This window comes from Chamaea fasciata, unplaced genomic scaffold (assembly GCF_029207755.1).
Source record: "Chamaea fasciata isolate MVZ Bird 193981 ecotype frontalis unplaced genomic scaffold, bChaFas1.0.hap1 SCAF_1, whole genome shotgun sequence".
Taxonomy (NCBI): domain Eukaryota; kingdom Metazoa; phylum Chordata; class Aves; order Passeriformes; family Sylviidae; genus Chamaea; species Chamaea fasciata.
This window is the reverse complement of record NW_027094086.1, coordinates 60,491,763-60,513,070: the sequence shown is the minus strand read 5'-3', so window position 1 is coordinate 60,513,070 and position 21,308 is coordinate 60,491,763. Positions and strand designations below refer to the sequence as shown.

At 38.8% G+C, this 21,308-nt stretch overlaps 1 protein-coding gene across 4 annotated transcripts in view; it reads right to left on the bottom strand.

The window, feature by feature from the left end:
• Positions 1 to 21,308, bottom strand: part of CARMIL1 (capping protein regulator and myosin 1 linker 1) — a 192,369-nt gene that overhangs the window by 40,390 nt on the left and 130,671 nt on the right. For all 4 annotated transcript variants that reach the window (XM_066184639.1, XM_066184652.1, XM_066184646.1 and 1 more), the window contains exons 22-29: positions 19,422 to 19,490; positions 14,969 to 15,062; positions 12,713 to 12,811; positions 10,876 to 11,004; positions 10,486 to 10,617; positions 6,068 to 6,243; positions 4,011 to 4,098; positions 1,188 to 1,337 (exon numbers count right to left, since the gene is read on the bottom strand). In XM_066184639.1, coding sequence (XP_066040736.1) covers positions 1,188 to 1,337; positions 4,011 to 4,098; positions 6,068 to 6,243; positions 10,486 to 10,617; positions 10,876 to 11,004; positions 12,713 to 12,811; positions 14,969 to 15,062; positions 19,422 to 19,490 — 937 coding nt within the window. The remainder of the gene's footprint in view (positions 1 to 1,187; positions 1,338 to 4,010; positions 4,099 to 6,067; positions 6,244 to 10,485; positions 10,618 to 10,875; positions 11,005 to 12,712; positions 12,812 to 14,968; positions 15,063 to 19,421; positions 19,491 to 21,308) is intronic.

Sequence of the window (21,308 nt, the reverse complement as noted above, 5' to 3'; positions counted from 1 at the left end):
TGTGGGGTGTCAACATGAGCTGTTAGCTTAGTTTTCTATATATGAACCCAGCATGCAAAAAATAACTTACAGGTACAGTGCTCAGATGCCACATATTTTACTGGGATGTCTCTCCCATAGGAGCTAGGGCTCAAAATGATTACTGAATGTTGGCCACAGAAAACTTCTGGAACGTGATAGTACCAGTGATGAACTAGATGATGTAATCAACACCACAAGCCTCACAGGGATTTGTGACGCTCAGACTAATATTGTATCAAATCAGCCTTCAGTGAAACAGGAGATTTGGAAGGGAGAGAGAACCTATTTTAAGCTGGTATTTGCAATGAAGGTGTGCTTTTGTTTTACAGATAAATGAGACCAACAGATAAATGAGCCCTGCTGCTCCTTCTCCTGTGCTGTCTGACTCTGCAGTGTGTTTATTCAGGGAGCTGAATCAAACCTTCTACAAAAGCTGCAATCAGTTTTTCTGCCATTTTAGCTTCTGGTGAAAGCACATGGCCAAAGAATGAGGTAGGTTGGTAGAGCAGAAAGCTCATCCTTTGCAGGAGTGACCACCTATTAAACTTATTTGTAATAGGGAAGCACTTCCTAAAGTTCCTGTCCACAGTAAAGTTCCCCAACAGACTGAGCTGGGTGGAGGAGAATTTGAGATTAAGAACAGTTGTTTTGCAATTGTGTGGGTTCACATCTTGTATGGCTGATGATAATGGCACAGAGCCATCTTGATAATAAAGTCACACATGAATCAACTTTTGTTCATGGTCAGTAACATAACTTTCAGGCAGAAATATTTTTTTTGTCATGGGTGAAATGAATCCAAGCAGAAGGAAGACAAAGGCAGAAAGCAGCATGTTGTGAAAGGATATGATCCTATTTATCACCTCAGCTGAACCTCCGTTAAACAGAGCCCAGTGGAAGGGACGTTTACTGTATCAGCAGTGTCTGCAAGGGCAAGGCCCTTGAAAAGGCACCAGGAAAGAAGTGAAGAAAACGGAAAAGCTTTTCTTCTGCTAAACAACAAGATGCCACTCAGGCAAAATTTTCCAAGCTAACATTTACTTCTTCTAGAAGCTAATTCCTAACTTCAGTTTCCTGATACCACGAATTTGCTACATGATATTCTGAAAAGCATCTTTCCTCGTTACCTGTGTACTTTACCACACGAGCTGTGGAATGTGTCTTACCATACAAGTGTCCAGATCCTCCAAACGTTCTATCTCTGTCAACTCCTCAACTGTGATCATGGAGCGTTTAGTGGGTTTTTCCTCAGCTAACTCAATCTCCAGTGATTCTTGCTGTGGAAGTGGTTTGCCACGTCTGGTCAAATGGTCAGCCTGGAGAAAAAGACAGGAACACACCAGTCAAACTTAAAAAAGACAAAAAGAATCCAACCAGAAAGTTTACAGAATTTCAGTGATCAGAAATCCTGGAAGACCAACTAGAAAAAGAAAGCTCAGTTATGTTGGTTAGTCCTGACACTAGGTTTGTCTTATAAAGAAAATAAATGTGTGGAGGGGAAGCTTTTTCTTGAACCATTTTTTTTAATTAACAAAGACACGTACAATATCAGCCAATATTCTTCATCATTATCCAATGGCCAAAATGTTATAATCTGGTATTCACAAAAAAAACACAGTTTCAAATACCTTCGTTCTGCTTCACTGAAGAAATAGATAGAGAAAAGCTGTAACAACAGTAAAGTCTATTTTTAGACCTGCATAGCAAAAACTGCCACTAGGACCACAGGCAATGTTATATAAACCACCCTGGAATGTATTTGAAATGGAGTGGGTTCATGACGTCATGAAAAGGATGAAATATTTTCGAGTTCTTTTGATAACTGAAGAGAATACTAAACAAACATCTGCTAAAAGCAAGTATTTAAAGATCAGCTGTCACAAATCAGTTGGTCACGGAAGTCTTCAAAGAGGCAGCTAGGGAGAGCTGTAGTCCATTGCTTCACATCTGCACAACACGGGACAACCAGTGGATTGCTGTTTTGTTAACCATCAGAAAAGGTAAACAGATGACCTGAATCAATTATAGCTCATTTAGTCTAGTGTCTACTTAGGAAAAGCAACTGGAGAGCTGCTATGAATTTATCTTCAAGCACACTAAAATAGCTGCAATAATAATTAATGCTAATTGTCATCTCATTAGGCAGACTGAGGTCTTGTCAAACAAGGTTTATGTTTCAAAGTTGCCTCAAACACTACTATGCCAATGTAACCAACACAGACATTTGTGGGTGGTTGAATTAGTAGAACATGACACTCCAATTTAAGGAGCTGGCTGAGAACTGCATCAGTGTATTTAATCTTTGCTGGACTAAGAACTAGCTGCCAGCTCTCAGACTGCAGCTGTCAGCTGAAGATTAACAGTGTCAAATTGGACAAGAGTTTCTCTAGCAGCATTTTTGAGATGAGTACTCTTCAAGGTTTTCATCAGTGCTATACTATCTGAAAGAACCTGCAGCTAACAGAAATATGGCAGAGTTAAATGGCGAAAGGGACATGTTAGCCATCCAGGCCAAAATGGATCACAAAGCAAATCAACTCAATCGAAAATGTACAGTCATTCCTTAGAAACCAAGAGTACTGGCAATTAGCCAATTTCACAATCCTGAGCAAAACAAATGTCCAGAAGCCTTTAGTGGACGGAGGTCTAGCAAACCTTGTCCTAAAAATGAGCTACCACTGAAACTCTGACAAAAAGAAGGAATTCTTATATTCTTGGCTATGTAAATACATGTGATAAGGAATATCAGGAAAAAACCAATTTCACTCCTGTGTACTGTGTTGGTTAAAACACTTAAATAGTCTGTCTGGTTCTGGAAACCACAATTTTAAAAACAACTTCTTAAACAGCTGGAAAAATTGCAGAGGATTTTCAGTGAAGTGACTCAAAGGCTGGAGAAAATGATGTACTGTGCAGGAACCAGGGTATGTGCAGGTTGTGCAACACCACTGGACAGAAACAGCCCAGTCACTACTCATTCCAGCTGAGCCTCCTCTGGGACAAACTGGAGCTCATTCATGTGGTCTCTCCCACAGCAGGCTGTTGCTGCTGCATAGCTCCAGAGTCCAGAGGTTGTACCTTTACACAATGATGCACTGTATTACAAAGATGCATGCTCAAATAACTCAGTCTTCCATTAAAAATAGGGGGAGGGGGGGCAGAAAGAAGGATTTGTTTTATGAGTGTGAGGACTTCCACAGAGAGGAAATAAAGAGAAATATATATAGCTCCCTTATCTTGGGGAGAAAAGCATCTAAAAAAAATCATGACTGCAAGTTGAAGCCAGAGAAATTTCAATTAGAAATGAAGAGCAACTTTAATCAGAACAACCACCCACTAAGTTCCTTAAAAAAAGAGTACTGATTTGTCCTTACAAAGCCCTGTAGCATTTGAAGCAAAAAGGTTTTTCTGTGGATACACAGTTGTTTATTTCTTCTACTCTTGATGAGGCAAGAGCCTCTGTAATAAATATCTGTGCCTCCCAACAGCTCAGGACCTTCAAGTAACAGTGCTTTCTTTCCTACATTCTTACTCCTTTCTCTTCAAACTTGATACCTACATTTCTGAGGTAACATCAAAACATACTCATTCAGGGAACAAGGTCTCAGCAGTGCCTGAAGAACTCTAAAGAATGAAATCTTACCTCTCATTTCATGAGCAACCAAGCCTTATACTCTCACCCTGATAAATACTAGGACTGTTCTTAACCAATGACTGAATGCTCCATCCTGATGGCATTTTTAGCTCTAGATCTGACAACAGCTCAAAAGATAATAGGACAAGTATATAACACAGTCTCTTCTAAGGTTGTATCTTTCTTATAGCAAAGAGGCAAGAGCCCCAAAATCATATTTCAAAAGATGTCAGGATGTCAACGAAAATAAAACCAATTTCAAAATAGAGCTGTCAAAGGAAAAACTGAAAAGTTGTGAATATAAATGGCATTGTTGAGATCTGGCATATTAGATATCAACCAAGAAAAAACTCACCAGTTTGTGATGGCAATGGGAAAGTGCATCCAGGATTTCATCTACAACTCGGTCAGACAGGAAAGAAGCCACTGTCAGCTTTACTTCACTGTGTGAGGATTAAAAATGAGAGAATTTCTTAATTCATGCAAGAGATTTTCTTCTTTATTACACATTCAACAGTGTGACGATTATCCACAGTACTGTTATTTCATTTGAAGTAAAACATTAGAGGGTGTCAGGATACATGACTGCAGGTTTCAGAAATAAACTCATGAATCACACAATAAACACAGGAGCCTCTGTACCATATTTAACCTGCTTCTAACAGTTTTCCATGAGATGAAATGAAAACAACTGGGTAAGAGAGCTGAATAGAAATAGGAAGTGAAACTCAGAGACCAACACTCCACCACCAAAGTCAGACAAACACGAATCTCAGATGCATGGGATCAGGACAGTGCTGCCTATATAACACTACTCCACTGAACAACTACAATCCATTCATTTCCTCAATTCCTTTTTGTGTTGATCTGCTGGTAAGGACAAGCGTACAATGCTGGTTTTTCAGCCAATACCATCACAACTTTGCTCTAAGTAAACCCTTTCTGTCTCAAGAACTTCACGTCAGCCATTTTTCCATCCCACAGACATATTTGGAACACCACCACACCTGCACACAGAGCTGAGGTTTCCCTAGTAACTCCCTCTCAAGGAAATGTGTACCGTGAATTGCTCCCTTGGGGTCCCATTTTTGGTGACAGTACCAAATGCTCTGGCAGTGGAGGGCAGCTGATGTGGAGCCAACAAGCACGACTGCCTGAGCTGGAGCCCAAAGCTCCACCTCTGCTGCCTCTGCTTTCAACGCCAACTCTTTCAACTAACACTTGCCAGCAAGTGACATGATTCTGGCTTATGGTTTTTATATGTGGACTGAGCTGTGTTGGATTAACAACGCTATTTCTGTCTGGGGCTAGTACTACTGCTACAGAGAGCCTGGAGAAAAAGGTAAGGAACTCCCTGGAAAGGCAGTGGAATTCATAAGGAGATGGAATGGCAGCCAAGCCACAGTGGGAAGAGAATGAAAGTGAAGGAATCCCCCTCAGCTACCAACAATTATTTCAAATAATGTAAGGCAAGATCACAGTGTGGTACCCTCACCTCACAGACAGTTCCAGCTTCTACATGTAGAAGAGGCAGTGTTATTGTCTTGGGGCCAAAATTTATTTGATAGGACTGAAGTGCAGAAAACTTACTCCCTGAACCATTTTAAACACTCTGAAAGTATAGCTGAAGTCTTTAACACCCTCTCCTGCCTATTCTGCTGCACTCTGCAAAACTAATTCCCAAGTCTTACTGTTTTCTTCCTCCTCAAAGATATCAGCATCTCAATGCAAAATGTCATGCTTTTCAAACATCAGGCAGAAAGGAACTGAAAAGGTTTAAGTACAGGTCAACCACATTATACTGTGTAAATATATTCTCTGGTCTACATTCAATATGAAAAAAAAGCAGTAAAAGGTCAAGTAAAAGCCTCTTTTTTTAACAGGATAAACTAAGAGTTATTTAGAGTAATAGTTTCTGCTCCAGGTTTGTGGTTTGAATATCCAAGTTTCCATTTTTTAAGTACGTCTGTCTGCTGTGCACAGCTCCCACACAGTCTCAAAGCAATTGCTACAGCTATAGGACAAGTCCACATGTAACAACAGGCAAAGCAGTGCTACCACTCAAAGTAAATAGTGCAATTTCCTTCTATTACATTAATTCAGTGTTAAGTGAGAAACTAAAGATTTATATAAAAGGTATCAGTCATGAAAACATTGCTTGTGTACCACAAACCAAATCTTTCACTAAATAAGAGAGCACATGCATTAATGATCTAAATTAACATCCCTAGAGATTCTAAATATATGAATCACCTGAGCTAAGTTCCCTAGACTGTAGGACAATTTCCTGCCCTTTGAATACCGTAATATATTTTCTTGTGAGTCCCAAAAGCATTCCAAAATTCTTCTACTACACAAACACGCAACCCAAAATCCAAATGCCAATATTTTTAGATTAGTCTCTTAAACTACCTAATTTTATTGAGGATATCAATTCCAGATTGCTCCAAGAGGACATTTTTCACAAAGGTGCGTGGGATGGAAATCTTCTCAGTGCTGGCCTCAATGAGGTCTTCACGGATGCGAGCCTTCTTCATTACATTTGGGCAAAGGCTTTCTGCTGCGTCCACCATAGATTCAAGGAGTGTCTGCAGCACAGTAGGCAAAAAATAACATTAGATATTGAGATTTACTTTAGCTGGGAGGCGACAGCATTATTCTGGTAAATAGAACTATGACCCTTTTACACTTGTAGTTTTTACAATTCTTCTTTCTGCTTTCCAATCCATTTTGCATCCAGCTGCAATATGAGACATTTTACAAACTATAGCTTTGAGAATCAACACACTTGTTCTGAAAATGACCTGCAAATGTACTTGTTTGCCTTTTCAAATATGAAACATTTGCATCTCTCTGTGTTGAACTGTCAGAACAAATTAGCTTCCCTTGTGTACCCACCACTGCAGTGGATGCTCTGCTGCAGCTGCCTTCCCTCTAAACTGTGCCCTGAATCACCAATTTTCATCAGTGCTCCAGACCCACCAATTTGTAGTAAGCATCAGTAAATGAGGAAGAGAGACTCCTGAGAACTCAGCATGCTGTAGATGGCTGGAATGTACCAGCTGAATATTAAGAAGTAGCTACAAGCGTGATCTGCAGTTGGCATGCAAACCTTTAATATACAGCTCTCATTTATATACATACAAATCTACAGCAAACTTTAGGTATAGCCAAAAATTTTTATTCACACAGAACCACAGGATGGGTGAAAGGCTGGGAGGGACCACTGAAGGTCATCTAGTCCAACCTCCCTGCTCTGGCTTTGTTTCCCTAGAGCCCATGACACAGGGTTGTGTACAGAGGGTTTACGAGTATCTCCAGTGAGGGAGACTCCCCACCCTCTTCAGGCAGCCTGTTCTAGTGCATGGTCACCCCCACAGGAAAAATCCAAAGGACAGTGGGAAAAAAGCCAGGAACAGGCCAGAGCCCAGTTTACTGAAATAGGCCAACTTGTCCCTGATAAGACTGAGGGTTGATAACCAAACAGAAAAAGGTACTTAAAACAAATTGAGGAAAAAAAGAAGCAAAATTTCCTTGGAATGGTGTACTAGGCAAGCCTAGATCATACCTAGGCATTTGGAAATTGTGTAAAAATAAGAACTGCACCCCTTGAAAGCTCTACTGATTTCCTATTCCTTCTCAATTCCATACCACAGGTAAGTGATCTCAGATTCAACTCCACTCTATCAGAGATTTTTTCTCTTTGCACAGCCCTACCATAACTAGTAATTTCCTTATGCAGACAATGAGCAAGAAAAAAAACACCATTGCTGCATAAAAATTTCAATGATTCAAAGCAGCATCTTTCAGTCTGTAGCTTCTACAGTCTGAAAAAAACTAACAAAGCAACATGAAGTGGCCACAGCATACAGGAAAGTCCAATCTAAACAACGTTTGATTTAGAGTTATAAGGGACAACTGCCATTATAGCTAATAATATATCTTGTTGCCGGGTTCTCAAGATGCCCTTTAAGAACTCTTCCCACACTCCGTCCTTCAGTCCTCAAGCAGATTCTGGGGCAGCATGACTAAGAGACTTTCAAGCCTCTGCGGCCATATCCCCATGGGGGATGAAGAACTTAAATGTCAGAGAAACTGAGCCAAGTAAACTACTAATCCAGAGTTCCTGACACATCCATTTTTTCCACAGCATTTATTCACTGCTGCAATTGTGTAGTTTATTGTGAAAAAATTCCCTGGCCTCTCAAGAGTTACTGATGAATTGCAATCATAAAAGTGATAGAGTTGCTATGTTGAATTACAATTGCAGTCTAAGCAGGGTCTTTCAAAATGGATCACGAGAAAAAAACGCTGTGTGAAGGCATCACTGGGAAATAGCAGGAAAAACAAGACCTTTCCTGAAATTTCCAAAATCAATTTTTACTCAAAAAACTGAGAGAATGTGCAATTTAAAAGTCAAATAGAGTTTGGATCTTATCTTTAATTGTACAACTGAACATAATTTCTTCAATGGTGGATTTTAGCTGTTGATTTCACACCACTATTATTTACAGAGGTATCTACAGAAACCTTTCCTCACCTCCTAATTCCACGCCCAACCCTTTCACTGATGGAAAGCCATAGCTACTAGTATTGACTGTGAAAGGGCTCACCTTTCAGTCACAGGGCTGCAAGCACCAGTCACCAGGTGAAAGAAAAGAACAAAGTACAACCCACAGTTAAAGAATCTTAACATTCAGGAGAAAGATATAGTGAGGAAAAGGACTGAAGGACGATGATATCAAAATAAAAAATGGAGCAGGTGATGGAGCCAACGTACCCTTTGCACTAGGACTAAAATTTAGGAAGAATATTTTGAGCACTCCTGTCATTACAAAACAATTGTGTTTGTCTAGGTTCCGCTTGTCTTTCTTATTTTCCCTTGGGCCTTTGCTGACTGAATAAAGCATCTCCAGGTCCCGTGTGTCCACAGTGACACCAGCAGGAGAAGAAAAAGGCACAGGTCTTGCTATAATTTCTCCTCTGGTCAACTCAACTCACTCCAATATACTGCTTTTCCTTACTCTAGCTCCTTTCTTCACTCCTCTTCCTTTCCTTGAGTTTAAAAAAACCAAAACAAACCAAATTTAAAAAAAAATCTATTTACCAAAAAAATGTTCATTGGCTTTAACCAATTTCCAAACTTCTTTTTAGAATCATGCTCTGGTTGCTATGGAAACTAAAAATCAAAATTCCTCTTACAGCACACAGGATTCCCCTCCCCCCAACAATTACAAAAAGAACTGTCCTCATGTGAGCTCCCTTATCTATCTTTACAAATAATAAATTGCTTATGATGTTTTGAATTGACCTAAACAACTGGGGAAAAAAAACAATTCTAATCCATGTTCAACACTTCCTCCTCCACACATAGAACTTAAAGGAAAACCTTTACACCTTAAGTGAAAATTACTAAAAATGAGTATTGGAGTATACAAAGAGCATTATGACTTTATAGTTTTTTGTAAGCCACTTAAACTTGCATGCCACACAGATCAGAAGTAAATGGAAAGGTCAGAATGGCTGATCTAAAGTGCCTTTTGTTGTAGATGCATAAAAGTATAAATGGAAGGCACATTAATTCATGAACATTCCAAATGCTGAAGAGGCTTTTTTTTTTCACCCTCTATAAGACCCTCCAAGATGAACTTAAATTTAAATGCATGAGCCCAGCACAAAGGGCTGAACTGACTACTCCTGTCCCAATAATACCCCAGAAGTCCCACTGGGAAGAATCTCATGGATAAATCACTTTCACGTCTGCAGAAATCTTCACCTTATTTCCTATGATGGTGAAAGGGAGAAACATACTAAAAATAGAGCACCATTTTCCTCCTCATTAACTTTTTAATTTCAAGAAAGTAATTAGTAATATGGCATTATTATTGTTCTTCATTTTATTCCCACTGACTGAAGCATTTTCATGTTTCAACTGAAAGATCAAAGAATCTGAAGATGAAGGTTGTAAAGTGTTTAAATACTGCAGAACACAGGCAAACAGCTTAGTCATAAATAGAAGTTGATCTGAGCTGACCCAGAGCCATATTTTTAAATTCATCAGCTTCCATATAGATCCCAACTGCCATTAAAATTTCTCCACCTTGTCTTCTTCCTGGACTGATAGCTCTGCACAGGCTGCATGGATGGCCCTTCTTTGCTTGTTACACAGGAAGAACAAACTCAACTGAAGGGTCAAGTTTCTGAGCAGGAGCTGGCTGAGCACACAGGTGAGAACACTTACAGATCAATGTCATCTATTTCAAGAACTGAGGTTTGACAGGACACTTGTGAGATTTTCTGTAAAAGTGCCTGTACGAATTCTTTGGGTACTCAATACCTACAAGCAACCCAATTCAGACAGTAAAGTGGAAATCCTGCATCAGGTTCAAAAGTCACCACTGAGAAAAAAATTCTGCAATAGAGTCTATAAAAAAGCAGCTTTCACTCTACTAGGTCTCCTTAACTACTGAGCACTTTTCTCCAGGGCATGAGGCTTCTTTGGGTGCATGAGAAAATGCCTTTATAAAAGGCTGAAGGAGCAATTGATTAGTCTTCCTCTTCTAACAGATGAAAAAATATGATCATAAACAATATATGCTCCTTCTGCCCACTGAAAACACTAAAACAACTTTTTATTTTATTCCAACTGGGAAAAAATTCTGAGTAACAAGGCCCAAAGTTATAAGAAACTAATAGTGGAAAGATAACTAGCCCTCATACAAATCTCCTGAGAAGAAAAATGAAGTGCAGCACATTTGCATTTAGCAACAGAAAACCTCAGATTTAGTTATTTCTGCATGTGAGAGGTGGTAACACATCTATGCACAGACCTTAAGCTGCTCATCCACTACCCTTGTGACTTCTCCAGCCATGGATTCAAGTGTCTCTTGGATTGGATTGGAGAGTGAACCATTTGCTCCTGCCCAAGAAGCTCCGCCGAGGTGATACAGATTTGGTAACAGCTGTAAGACAGGAAGAGTATCTTCAGAAAAGAGGCTTATCATTGTCTTCAAACCAGGACAAACAGCAGGAAATGTCTTTGGCTAAATCAAAGTCTTGATAAATTAGAATTGGATTATCCCTTTAAATACTACCTATAGCTGGTCATCTGAAGAAAATACTCTTTTGTGACACATATTATTATTCTCACTGCCCAAAAAGAGAAAAGCTGCAAGCACAGAGAAAATTGCTCTCAGCATTGCCAGCTGGGAAAGGCTTACTGTTTTGGAGTTCTTAGCATCCCGCATCAGCCGCTCCGCACATTTGACATCCTCCTGTACAGCATCCACACCACAGTTTCTTAAAGAGTTGAGATGATCTTGCACTTTTACACATATTCTGTCAATCATCTACTTGAACAAAAGAAATACAAAAAATAAAACATCAGAACGTTGGTCAAACACAACCTTAATCCAGTCCAGGTAGAAAATCAATAGTAGCAAGATGAGATTTGCAGTGACAATATAACAACCTGGAAAGGCATGATAAGACCTTGGAAGTATGTCAATACTATTGAAGGAAAGAACTGCATCTCATAAAGACACCCCCAAGCATTGCAAAAATAAATGAAACTTTACCATCAGGAAAAAGAAATGCTGTGGAATATTTCCCCCACAGTAACCTCCAGGATAACTGCAAATAATCAACAAGTTATCCTACTTAAATGTTACTCTGGTTTTTGGATCAAATTTAATGCTGAAAATGTTGTTGATATACTCAAGACTAAGGTCTAAAGGCCTCTGAACTGTTAAGTTCAGACAGTAAAAGAAAGCTCTGTCACTACCCATTCAACAAACACTAACAGCGATTTCTCCAGTCTAGGCAAAATGCAACTGCGCAGGCTTCTGCAGTATTCTTTCAAAATGTAAATATTCCTAGTTGCAAGGGAATTAAACTATCAAAGCAGAAGTTTCCATCAGACATTTCACAGTGGGATAAATTGAACTTAATCTGTACCCGCAAGACAATTCATTCAACATGCTGCAAATGCAGGGCAGGTGGTATATCTGTATCTTACAAGACAAACCACTAAGGATGCCTGACACATAGTCAGCTTTGATTAAGATATATGAGGCAGGGAGATATAAAACAGTTAAAAGTCTTTATCAGCCCACTTAGCATACATTAGAACCGGCTATTTGACATTTTGAAGCAACATCTGAGTGCACACACCATCATATCAAGTCTACAGCTCTAGCATCTTATATCATTAGCAATGAGAACTGAAATAATTTCACAGCATGCTCCTTTTCAGATCCACATGACTCTTGCTCTTCAAAGTGTTCTGGGTGGGTATTTTTTTTGCAAGTACAAAAAGCTAATTAATTATTAGACAGTAGAAAGTCTCATTGGGACATCTGGACAGGAAAAAAATACACTCTGGGAATAATAATGCAATTTTATCATACTAGAGAGTCTTTTTCAGCTCTCTTTTAAAACTGTTTTTAAAATCCATCCTTATTGTACACAACGTAACAGAAATTAGCACTTTATTTCAAAATAATGATAGATTACATTTCCTGAAACTTGATGTGTATGTGGTGTTGGAGAAAAGCACAACTAAAACGAACAAGCTACAAAAAAGCCTTAAACTTATTTCATATAGAGATTATTAAATTGGGGTGGAAAAGTGGCATTGAAGCAGAAAAACTACTAGAACAAAACAACTGCTCTTGCAGTTTTTAGTGCAAGTATATCTCCATATACCATTTTCTCTCTCAAGATGCTAGAGTACAGTTTTGAGTTTAAGTAACGAAACACTGTCTCATTAAATTTTAATAAAACAGGTAGAGCATAAGCAAACCAAACTGTTCCTGGTTTCAACAGTAGTTCACTTAGTAATATCTTGAGTCTTTCTCTGCATGGTACTGGTGTACTGAAGACCTTCATCTCACAAATGCTTGGCTTCCAAATATATTCCAAATATATTGTCATTGATAACTATTATTTCTCAGGAAACAGTATAACCCACATCTTAAAAAGTACTCAGAATGAGAGAGAACTTCCCCCCCAAGCAGATTTTAGGCACTGAGGTGTTCATTAGGTAAAAATTCTCACCTGCTGAGTGGTGCTAGTGACAATGCCTTGCTGCAGCCGATATGCCTGCTCCTGCAGATATTTCCTGGTCTCATGGTTACGAAGCAAGTAGTTTTCTATCTAAAAGAAAAAAAAGCAGAAAAAAAGCCAGATTAGGAAGCTGATTTGTCTCTTCACATTGTCATTTCAATTTTGCTGCTGTGTCAGAATTGGGGACTGACAAGAAAAGCTGCCTAATTATTTGTTTATCATCTGCAAACTTTATTTTGTGCGCCTCGGTGCTTAATAACCACATCGGCAAATATTAATTCACTCACAAACCAGTGAAATATGGTTAAACATTGTGCTTTTGCCAGTGTTTTCTGAAAGAGTATTCTATTTTGAACAATTTAGCAAGTTATGCTGACAAAGGATTAGATCCTGGTCTGAGAAATATTTGAAGGGACTCTTAACTGTTAGGTGTTGTAGAGATCATGATGACTCAAGATATTTGATTCATTTCTTTGAGATGTCTTTGGCCCGCTGCAGACACAGATCTGAATAGCAGTATAGCTGAAGAGAAAATAAACCATCTAAAAGTGTCTAAGTGATAGTGCAGCCTCAGTTCACATGCTGGTTAATAAAAGCTAAGCAGTACAGAAGTACTGTTTAGAGACAAGTGATTCCTACTTACACACCATCACAATTGTCACCAGCAGTAAGCACCCACTATCAGCCAGCTCCGTGCCACACAGAGTAACCCCCTCACCCTGCTATCAAACCTAGTGAAACCAAAAACACCTATTAGAAAAATGTTCAAGGTTCATCAAAAGTGATGGATCTGGTCTGAAAGAGAGAGGGAAGAACAGGATGAGTGGAGTGGCCAGCAGGTTGTGAGGCTGAGATCAGTGGGGATGTTCACCTCTAACGTGGCAGCAGCAGCAAGAACTGCAACATCTGACCATAGCCCATAGCAAATCCCTGGTTTTATCCAGTTTGCCCACCCCAAGCCAAGTGTGCTGCAGAGACACCAGAGCTTGGGAGGGTGACTGCTGTATCCATCAATCAGTCAGTGCAGTTACCCTGGCACCAGGCTCAGTTCATGCAGGGAGGCTTGCATCCCTGCCCGCAGGGAATCACCTGTGTTGCGCTCACAGCACCACTCCTGACACTGATACCTTTTCTAAGAGGGAACTTCCATGTGTTGCGTAAAGAAAGCCTGAACCACACATTAAAACAAACTCAGGGTCTAACAGTTTCAGCAACTTTGATATGAATAAAAGGAAATGCTCTTTGTACATGGTGTCTAATTAACACACAGAATTTAAATCCCCATGGCCAGAAGCTTCCCAGTATTTTTTTCAGAAATGCACCTACCAGTCTAGATATGAACTTGGCCAATTATATTAAATGAGATGTAAGAAATATGTTCATCCCCCATGAATCAGTTTTTTAAAAGCAGAATTTTGATCATTTTTGTGCATCAAAGAAAAAGATACCTACCAGCACTTCTCCCTGTAATACTCAAACTACTGAAAATAAGGATCATAGACATTTGCTTTTTAATCACAGTTATCTGTAAGAACTATTTATAAGGTTTTTATGGCCTTACCTTTGCTGAAGAAAAACTACTCATTAAAGAGATGTGAAATGTATGCTTCCTGATTGAGCAGGAGGCTTGTTTGGAGCTTGCAAGATTTACCATATTAAAACTCAGCTGGGAGTTTTATAACTCATGCAAGTGGAACAGCTACAGATACTGTCAACACCTTTTCATCCAAAAGAACATGCTGGTGCAGTTGCTTACTTAGGGCAACACAGTGGGTGAATTTTATATGTACAATATAAAACACAGGCAGTAAATGTTTTCATCCTCCCTCAAATTAAAGAGCACCATTTGTCTTGTACAGAGCTGACTGCACTTTTTATGCCAATATAAAAAGTGTACACCAGTAATTCTAAACATTTTGTAATACCCACAGGCACATATGTAAAAAACATGCCATTCCTAACTTTCCCTTTCATAGTTAGGCACACAGCAATACCAGGTCTAGGTTGCATTTTTTAAATTATGACATTCAGACACTACACCATTGCATTCCGCCAGCCTTCACTCCCAGCATTCTGCGAAATAAAAAGCTCTTGCAGCCCTTGATTACTATGTATATGTCTATGCAAACCAAACAATCCTTGAATCCAGCACAGAATTCTTACTCAGCCAAGCATGGAGTCTCAGTCACTTAAAATTACTACATTTTTGCTGGTTTTATTTCTGTATGTTGGTGGCATATGTAATACCTTTTGCAGCGCCTCTTCTGTTTTCTCAGGGTTTGTTTTGAGTGCTTGGGAAGCATCATTCATCGGTATAGGCATGAATCTCAATGTATAATTCCTAAAGAAAAAACAAATTGAAGGTGAAAGTTAGTCTAATTACTGTATCTCTTTATAATCACTGTGCTTCTTTATGAAGAATAACCTAGAAGAGAGAAATAAAGTGCATTCAGCTGGTCTGTGGAAGGTACTAAGAATGTATTTTTCACATTTTTAAGTGGAACAGCTGGAAGCATGCATGCTATTTTTTACTGCTAATTCTTGTTTACTGCTAGACAGAGGGGTAGATTTTGAAAAGCAGTTACATGGTCGATGCCCACTGGCTGCTGATTAAAAGCCCACCTTCCCTCTGTACCTCTGTGCACAAGGCTAGATTATTTTTGTGTATCTAAACAGAACACAGAGCATCACTGCCTGCTGGCAACTGTATCATATCTAAGACTAAATGGAAATATTCAGTAATAGATAGCAACTAAGAGATTGAGTTTTAGAAATTTACTATTTAATAACTTCTTGTGTTTACAACAATTTGAAGACACTTGCTGAATTTTTAATAAAAAGCTGACAAAACAATTGTATCAGCTCCACACTGCTTTATGTAAACAATTGTTCCCTGCATTTTCCTTATTTGCCTGTAAAATATTTCTGCGGCTTTGTCCATCTGTTGCAATAAGAGATTAAGGAGAGGAGTTTGGTTCTGAGTCAAAATTACATTTCAACTCTGAGAACGTAAACTGACTATCATAACACAGTTATATTTAAAAAGCTACCTACAGTGGTATGTCCACACAACTTCAAATTTGGATAAATGGAAAAAAAAAAGAAAAAAAAGAGCAGGAAGTTCTTAAAACCTGGAAAGGAAGTTATTCGTTCTATTTTCAATTAATCCTTTATTTCCTGCAAACATCTCTTTCTCCTCCTTCTGCAAACATCCCACTAACCGTCTGTTCCTATTCCATCCAGAGCTACACAAACATGTTTGGAACCCTCTATTTTTGAGCATTTTAAAGTTGGCAATTTCAGCTGAGTCACCACCATTGATGGCAGTAGACCACTCCTCACTAAATGCACTAACTCCAACAGCAGACACCTTATCTAGTGTGAAACTCCAAGCTTCTTTCACTTCTTCTCCCACCAGGTGCTTGGACACATGCAACCGGACCATTCTCCGAAGGGCAGTGTCCTCCTGAACTGCAAAAACACTCATTCCTTCATTGATACTACCCAACATTTTATTTGAAATGATAATGGAAGACTTGCATGCTTCTTCCCCAGTGCAAACATGGTGATATATAGCTGTCAGTGGCAGGCAGTCAAGGTCCCTGTCCTTCCACAGTGTCCAACCGTCTACTCCCTGAATCAGAAAATTAACTCTTCTTTCTACTTGTCTTGTCCTTCAAAAGAAAATTGCAAACTATTATATGGACCCTGTTATGTGTCCTCATGTAAAATTAACCTGTGCATAAATGGCTGTCCACCACCATGGGGAGAATTTTTAAATGTCAAAGATATTGAGCTCAAAGACAGATAATTACAGAACTTGCCGATTGCCTGACAGGTGGGGTATTTATTTAGTTAAAAAAAAAAAAAAGTAGATTTCTAAGGATCTCTGCATCTGTTTGACATTTAATACATGCCATTCATTGAAATCTGTAATTGCCAGCTCTCATGTGGCAGTGATTTGCTAAATTCAATTTAGTCAAAGGCTTAGTGCACCCTCCCTCACAAATATGGACACACAGAGTGGGAGGAGGGCAAATGAAAGGTAAGGAGATTTCATGGACACAGTCACAGAGGCAAAACTTTAGACGACTACTACCCTAAGGAAGGAAGGAAATCCTCTGTATTTGGATTGCTTTCAGACACACAGTATTATTTTAATCTAAGAATTAACCAGCCCTTAGGGGAAAATATCAAGAATTTAAAGCTCACTTTTCTACTTTATCATTATGCTTTGTTTTTCTGTTTCCTTGAAGTCTAAAATATTCCCCCATTCTGCTTTTTATTAAAACTCCACTTGTCTCTTGTAAAGGAGTACACTTTGCTACAAACTCAATAATCCAGTAATTTCCTGACACATCAATATACTCAGCAAAATACCTGTATTTAAAAGATGTTAAATTCCAGAGAGGTGTTCAAAGAGTGTAAAGGATGTCCCAAAAGAGGTCTCAAAAACCTCCTCCTCTACATACATGTGTGACAAAAGTCCTATATTTCACCATGTTATTTCCCCTGTAGCAACTTCTGATCCACACACTACACATGCTCCCTGCTGCAGTGGAGATTTTATTTACTAGTTTTTCAAAACCAGGAATAAGATCATCTGTTTTTCAGGTCAGGGTGTGTGAATTTCACATCACTGCTAAAGGAAGAATTCATAGCCCTCTAACAAACTCCAGCATTTCTCTTCAGATATTAGAACTTCAGCTATTTCTTCAGTCAATATATTTTTTTTTCATATAGAAAAAGAAATCTTTCAGAAATGAACATGAGACAATGCTGTAGAGTCCTGTGACAGAGGGGCCTCTAGGCTGCAAATCACATGTTTATCTTCATATTAAAATTACAGATACAAGACCCTGCTTAATGGCCAAGCCGAATAGGATGCCCACTGTTCTCAAATGCTCTCCTGAACTGACACCTGTAAGGGACTCTGCAGAAGATCTTCTCAGCACTTCATGCCACCAGTCTCGGACACCCTGGGGCAAAATCTGCCAACAGCCATGCTCCTGGAATTCCCTTGCAGGAATAACATTTTCAAACAGCAATAAGCAGATGAAGAAAAGCTGGAAGAAGGGGAAAGAAAAAATCTTCCAATTACCTCAGCCTATTTTAAAGTCTGTCACAAATCTCCTCAGCCTCTTGCCCATACTACTAAAGTCTACCTTTCTTCTTTGTTTTGTGGTTTGGTAGATGATTACTTTTCTTAAGATCAAAATAACACATAGAACACATATCCTCAAGCACCTTCAGTATATTTCATTCCATTTTGAGCAATGATTCTGTTCTACAGAATATTAATGGGTTCAGGTATTTTTAGGAAACATATGGTGAAGAATGTTCTCAAAATATCTTCAAGATGGATTGTTTACAACTTAATTGTTTTCAGCCAGCACTGACAGTCCCTCTCTTCAAGTTTAAACCTTTGTTGCTTGTGGCTTAGTTTGTGATGTTATCAATGTTTTTGGCAACTTAAAAATGTTTAAGGCAACATAAAATGACCTCAGCTTCCAAGTTAAATAAATGAGATGTCACTCTGAAAATTTACGGTGTCACGTAATTAACTGTAGCATTCTGGGGGTGTTTTTGTTTAGATTACTTGCTTTTGCCTCAGGATTTCCCCCCCTTCTCTATTTACTCATCCAAACACCTCAGAACAGAGAAATAAAGCTGATGCTAACCAGAAAACAAGTGTATTTCTTCTTCTACCAGACTTCCTCATGCTATTGCCCTTTAACAGAAATGTCTGCAAGTTGACAAATAACCTTTACAAATTATTATTCACTACTATCAGTGGAATCACTGCAAGATGACTTGTTTAATTATACATAATGTATCTAATTTCCCACATCAGTGCAACTGAATTTATTTCAAAACCAAGTATATAAACTACAATAGTTTCATAAAACAAGTAACTTAATAAGCTCTAGCCTCATGACCCCTAAAGGGTTAAGATGCTCCCTTAAGTAGTTATACAGTTTTACAAGATATCTTGTCTGGAACCTAGCAATTGGAGGGTACATTCACTTTCTAAAGAGAGCCTTTGCTCCTGTCTGAGGGATTTAATGATGTAAAAAAACCTCAACTGCTGCTTAATTTAAATCTATATTTCTTCTCTCTTAAGAAAAGTAATAACAAAGAAATGTGATGGAGATGGAGAGAGATGAAGGCAATTTAACATCTCTCACTGGTAATGGATGCATCTGTGAGTAAACTCATGGAAGCAAAATGACCCAGACCACAGCAATTACAAAGAAAAACTGCAGTTCCTGAGATCATCACGATTAGTTTCAACTTGCTAGGGGAAAGAAAAAAAGTCAAACCACAAAGGCCCACACTTCAGTAATTTTCTGTTATTATGTACAGCTTCATTCGCTAGAAAAGAATTTCTGAACACTATCAACACAGGAGTATGAAGAACAGGGAAAATATTACCAAATTCAGAATTTTAATGCTACGAGCAGAACTCAAGGACCTTAATGCTGATAGCAGAGTAAGGATGAAAGAGCCACAGAGCCTTTTCCCATCCTTTTGAAGGATGTGAAGTCATGAATTTTCCTTTAGATTAAACATCCTGATGCTTAAAATTGAGAGCACTCATCATCTTCAAGATCATATTGACTGTGGTGAGAACTGCAGCTGCTCAGATCATTCAGGATCTTTGGCCTCTTCATCACACATTCAGTTACTCGAGACTTACTTTTCTAGTGCCACAGCTATGTCCTGGAAGCCCTGTGCAGTGATGTTATTCTTGTCCCATATTACAGTTCTGAGAGACGGTGGGAAGAGGAAAGAAAAATACAAGTTAAACAAGAACCACCAAATAAATCTATAATGAAACTTTGCATATTGAAACAACACATTGCTGAATATTCAAAATTGCAGAAGGCAGCACTTTATAAACTTGTCTTTACTTATATGCCAAATCCTTCAAATGACAGAAATTATGGACTAATACCCAAAATCCAGTCTCCCTTACTTTAAAGAGGACTCTACCGTATTTCCCATCACTAACATAAGTACCTTACTTTCCTAAAACACAATTAATAGAAAGATTTGGACATAAATTCCTGGTTTTTTGAGGAATAGCATCAAAACTAAAGTTCAAATGTCTGCTTTGCAGGACCATACTGAAAAAAACCAGAAAGTTGCAGTAACTGGTCAATCTCTGTTCTACACAGGCTACGTGTATTTTTAAAAATCACGCTGATCAGAGGTCAAAATTTGCAGGCTATTACATTCAACCCTGCACTAGGCTCATCGCATTGGTCATGTGACTCCACATGCAACACAAGTAGCTGCCAGTATAAACCATTAGGTTAGGTGCATAAATTGTAGCTCTTTTGAATACACTATCATGATAAGAGTGATCAAGCCTTCCCCTCCTCCCCCAATTCAGACCACTCAAGCAGACTGCCTGGCAATTTACAAACACATGTTCAAAGATCTCATTAGTAGGCAGAAGAGAGAGACAAGCCGATAAATCTTGCTTCTGCTAGAGCACCAGTTGTAGCTGTTATTTAAAAAAAAAAAAAAAAAGGCACAAAACCAAACAAAGATTTCTGGTATTTAAAAGAGAAAAAAAAAAAGATAGATGGCATGCTTTCACAAGTATTGACATCCTTCTGTTGTTGCAGAATTGTTCCTCCGTTTTTTAGATGAAAGGTAAGAAAGAGAGGAAGAGAGATTCTACACTCACTCTGCAAACACCCGATATACTAAGAGTCAAATCTTGAATTTTTTTTTGCCACTGGAAAGTGTGTTTATGTTTCTACCTGGGTGTCATTTTACAACATTTTTGGCAGAGCCAGTTACCATTGCATTATTCAGTCTGTAGTCACACCACAGACTGTGGTGACATTATGTTAACTGTGACATTCAGCATACTGTGAAATGTTTCAGTCTGCCACCCTGAAATGTATCAGGACTTTATTTCTTCAGATATTGTGGTCATTTCAGGTTAATACATTCAATAAACCTAAGCCACCCCTCCAGTGTTTTCCTGACATTTTTAATATTCAGTTTGGGCATAGCAACACAAAGGCTAGAGGATCCCTGCCTCTGAACAAAATAGCCAAAACTGTTTGGGGGAATTTCTTATCCTCCAGGGAACAAATACTTGGCGACCAAGTAAAAAGTGGTCTTTTTACACTGACAGTACACTGAGGAAGGTTCATCTGTACAGTCTGAAAGGAGGAGGGAAGATTATCCTTCCTGATGAGGGTGACATATTTAGAGGTCCCCATCCAGATTTGTGCTGATTGAAGGTTTTATTGTTTGTGAAACACATGCTGAATAGAAAAAAAGTGATACTCTCAAGCCATCAGTGCCAGACATGCTAAAAAGCAGTGAAGTTGGTGAGAAGATATGCCAAGGTCCATCAACACAGTAGGAAGGGGAGAAAGGAAGGATGGATGGTCCATGCTGCTCCCCATTCTGAATTCCACATGCTCTTAGTTCTACAAACTGACACTTCAGAGGACAAATAATAATAATAATAATTTTCTCTGCTGAGAAAGACTCCAGTAAGAAAGAGAGAGCAGAACAGAAGAGAGTAGCTAAGCACTAGAACTGAGCTCCCAGGGAC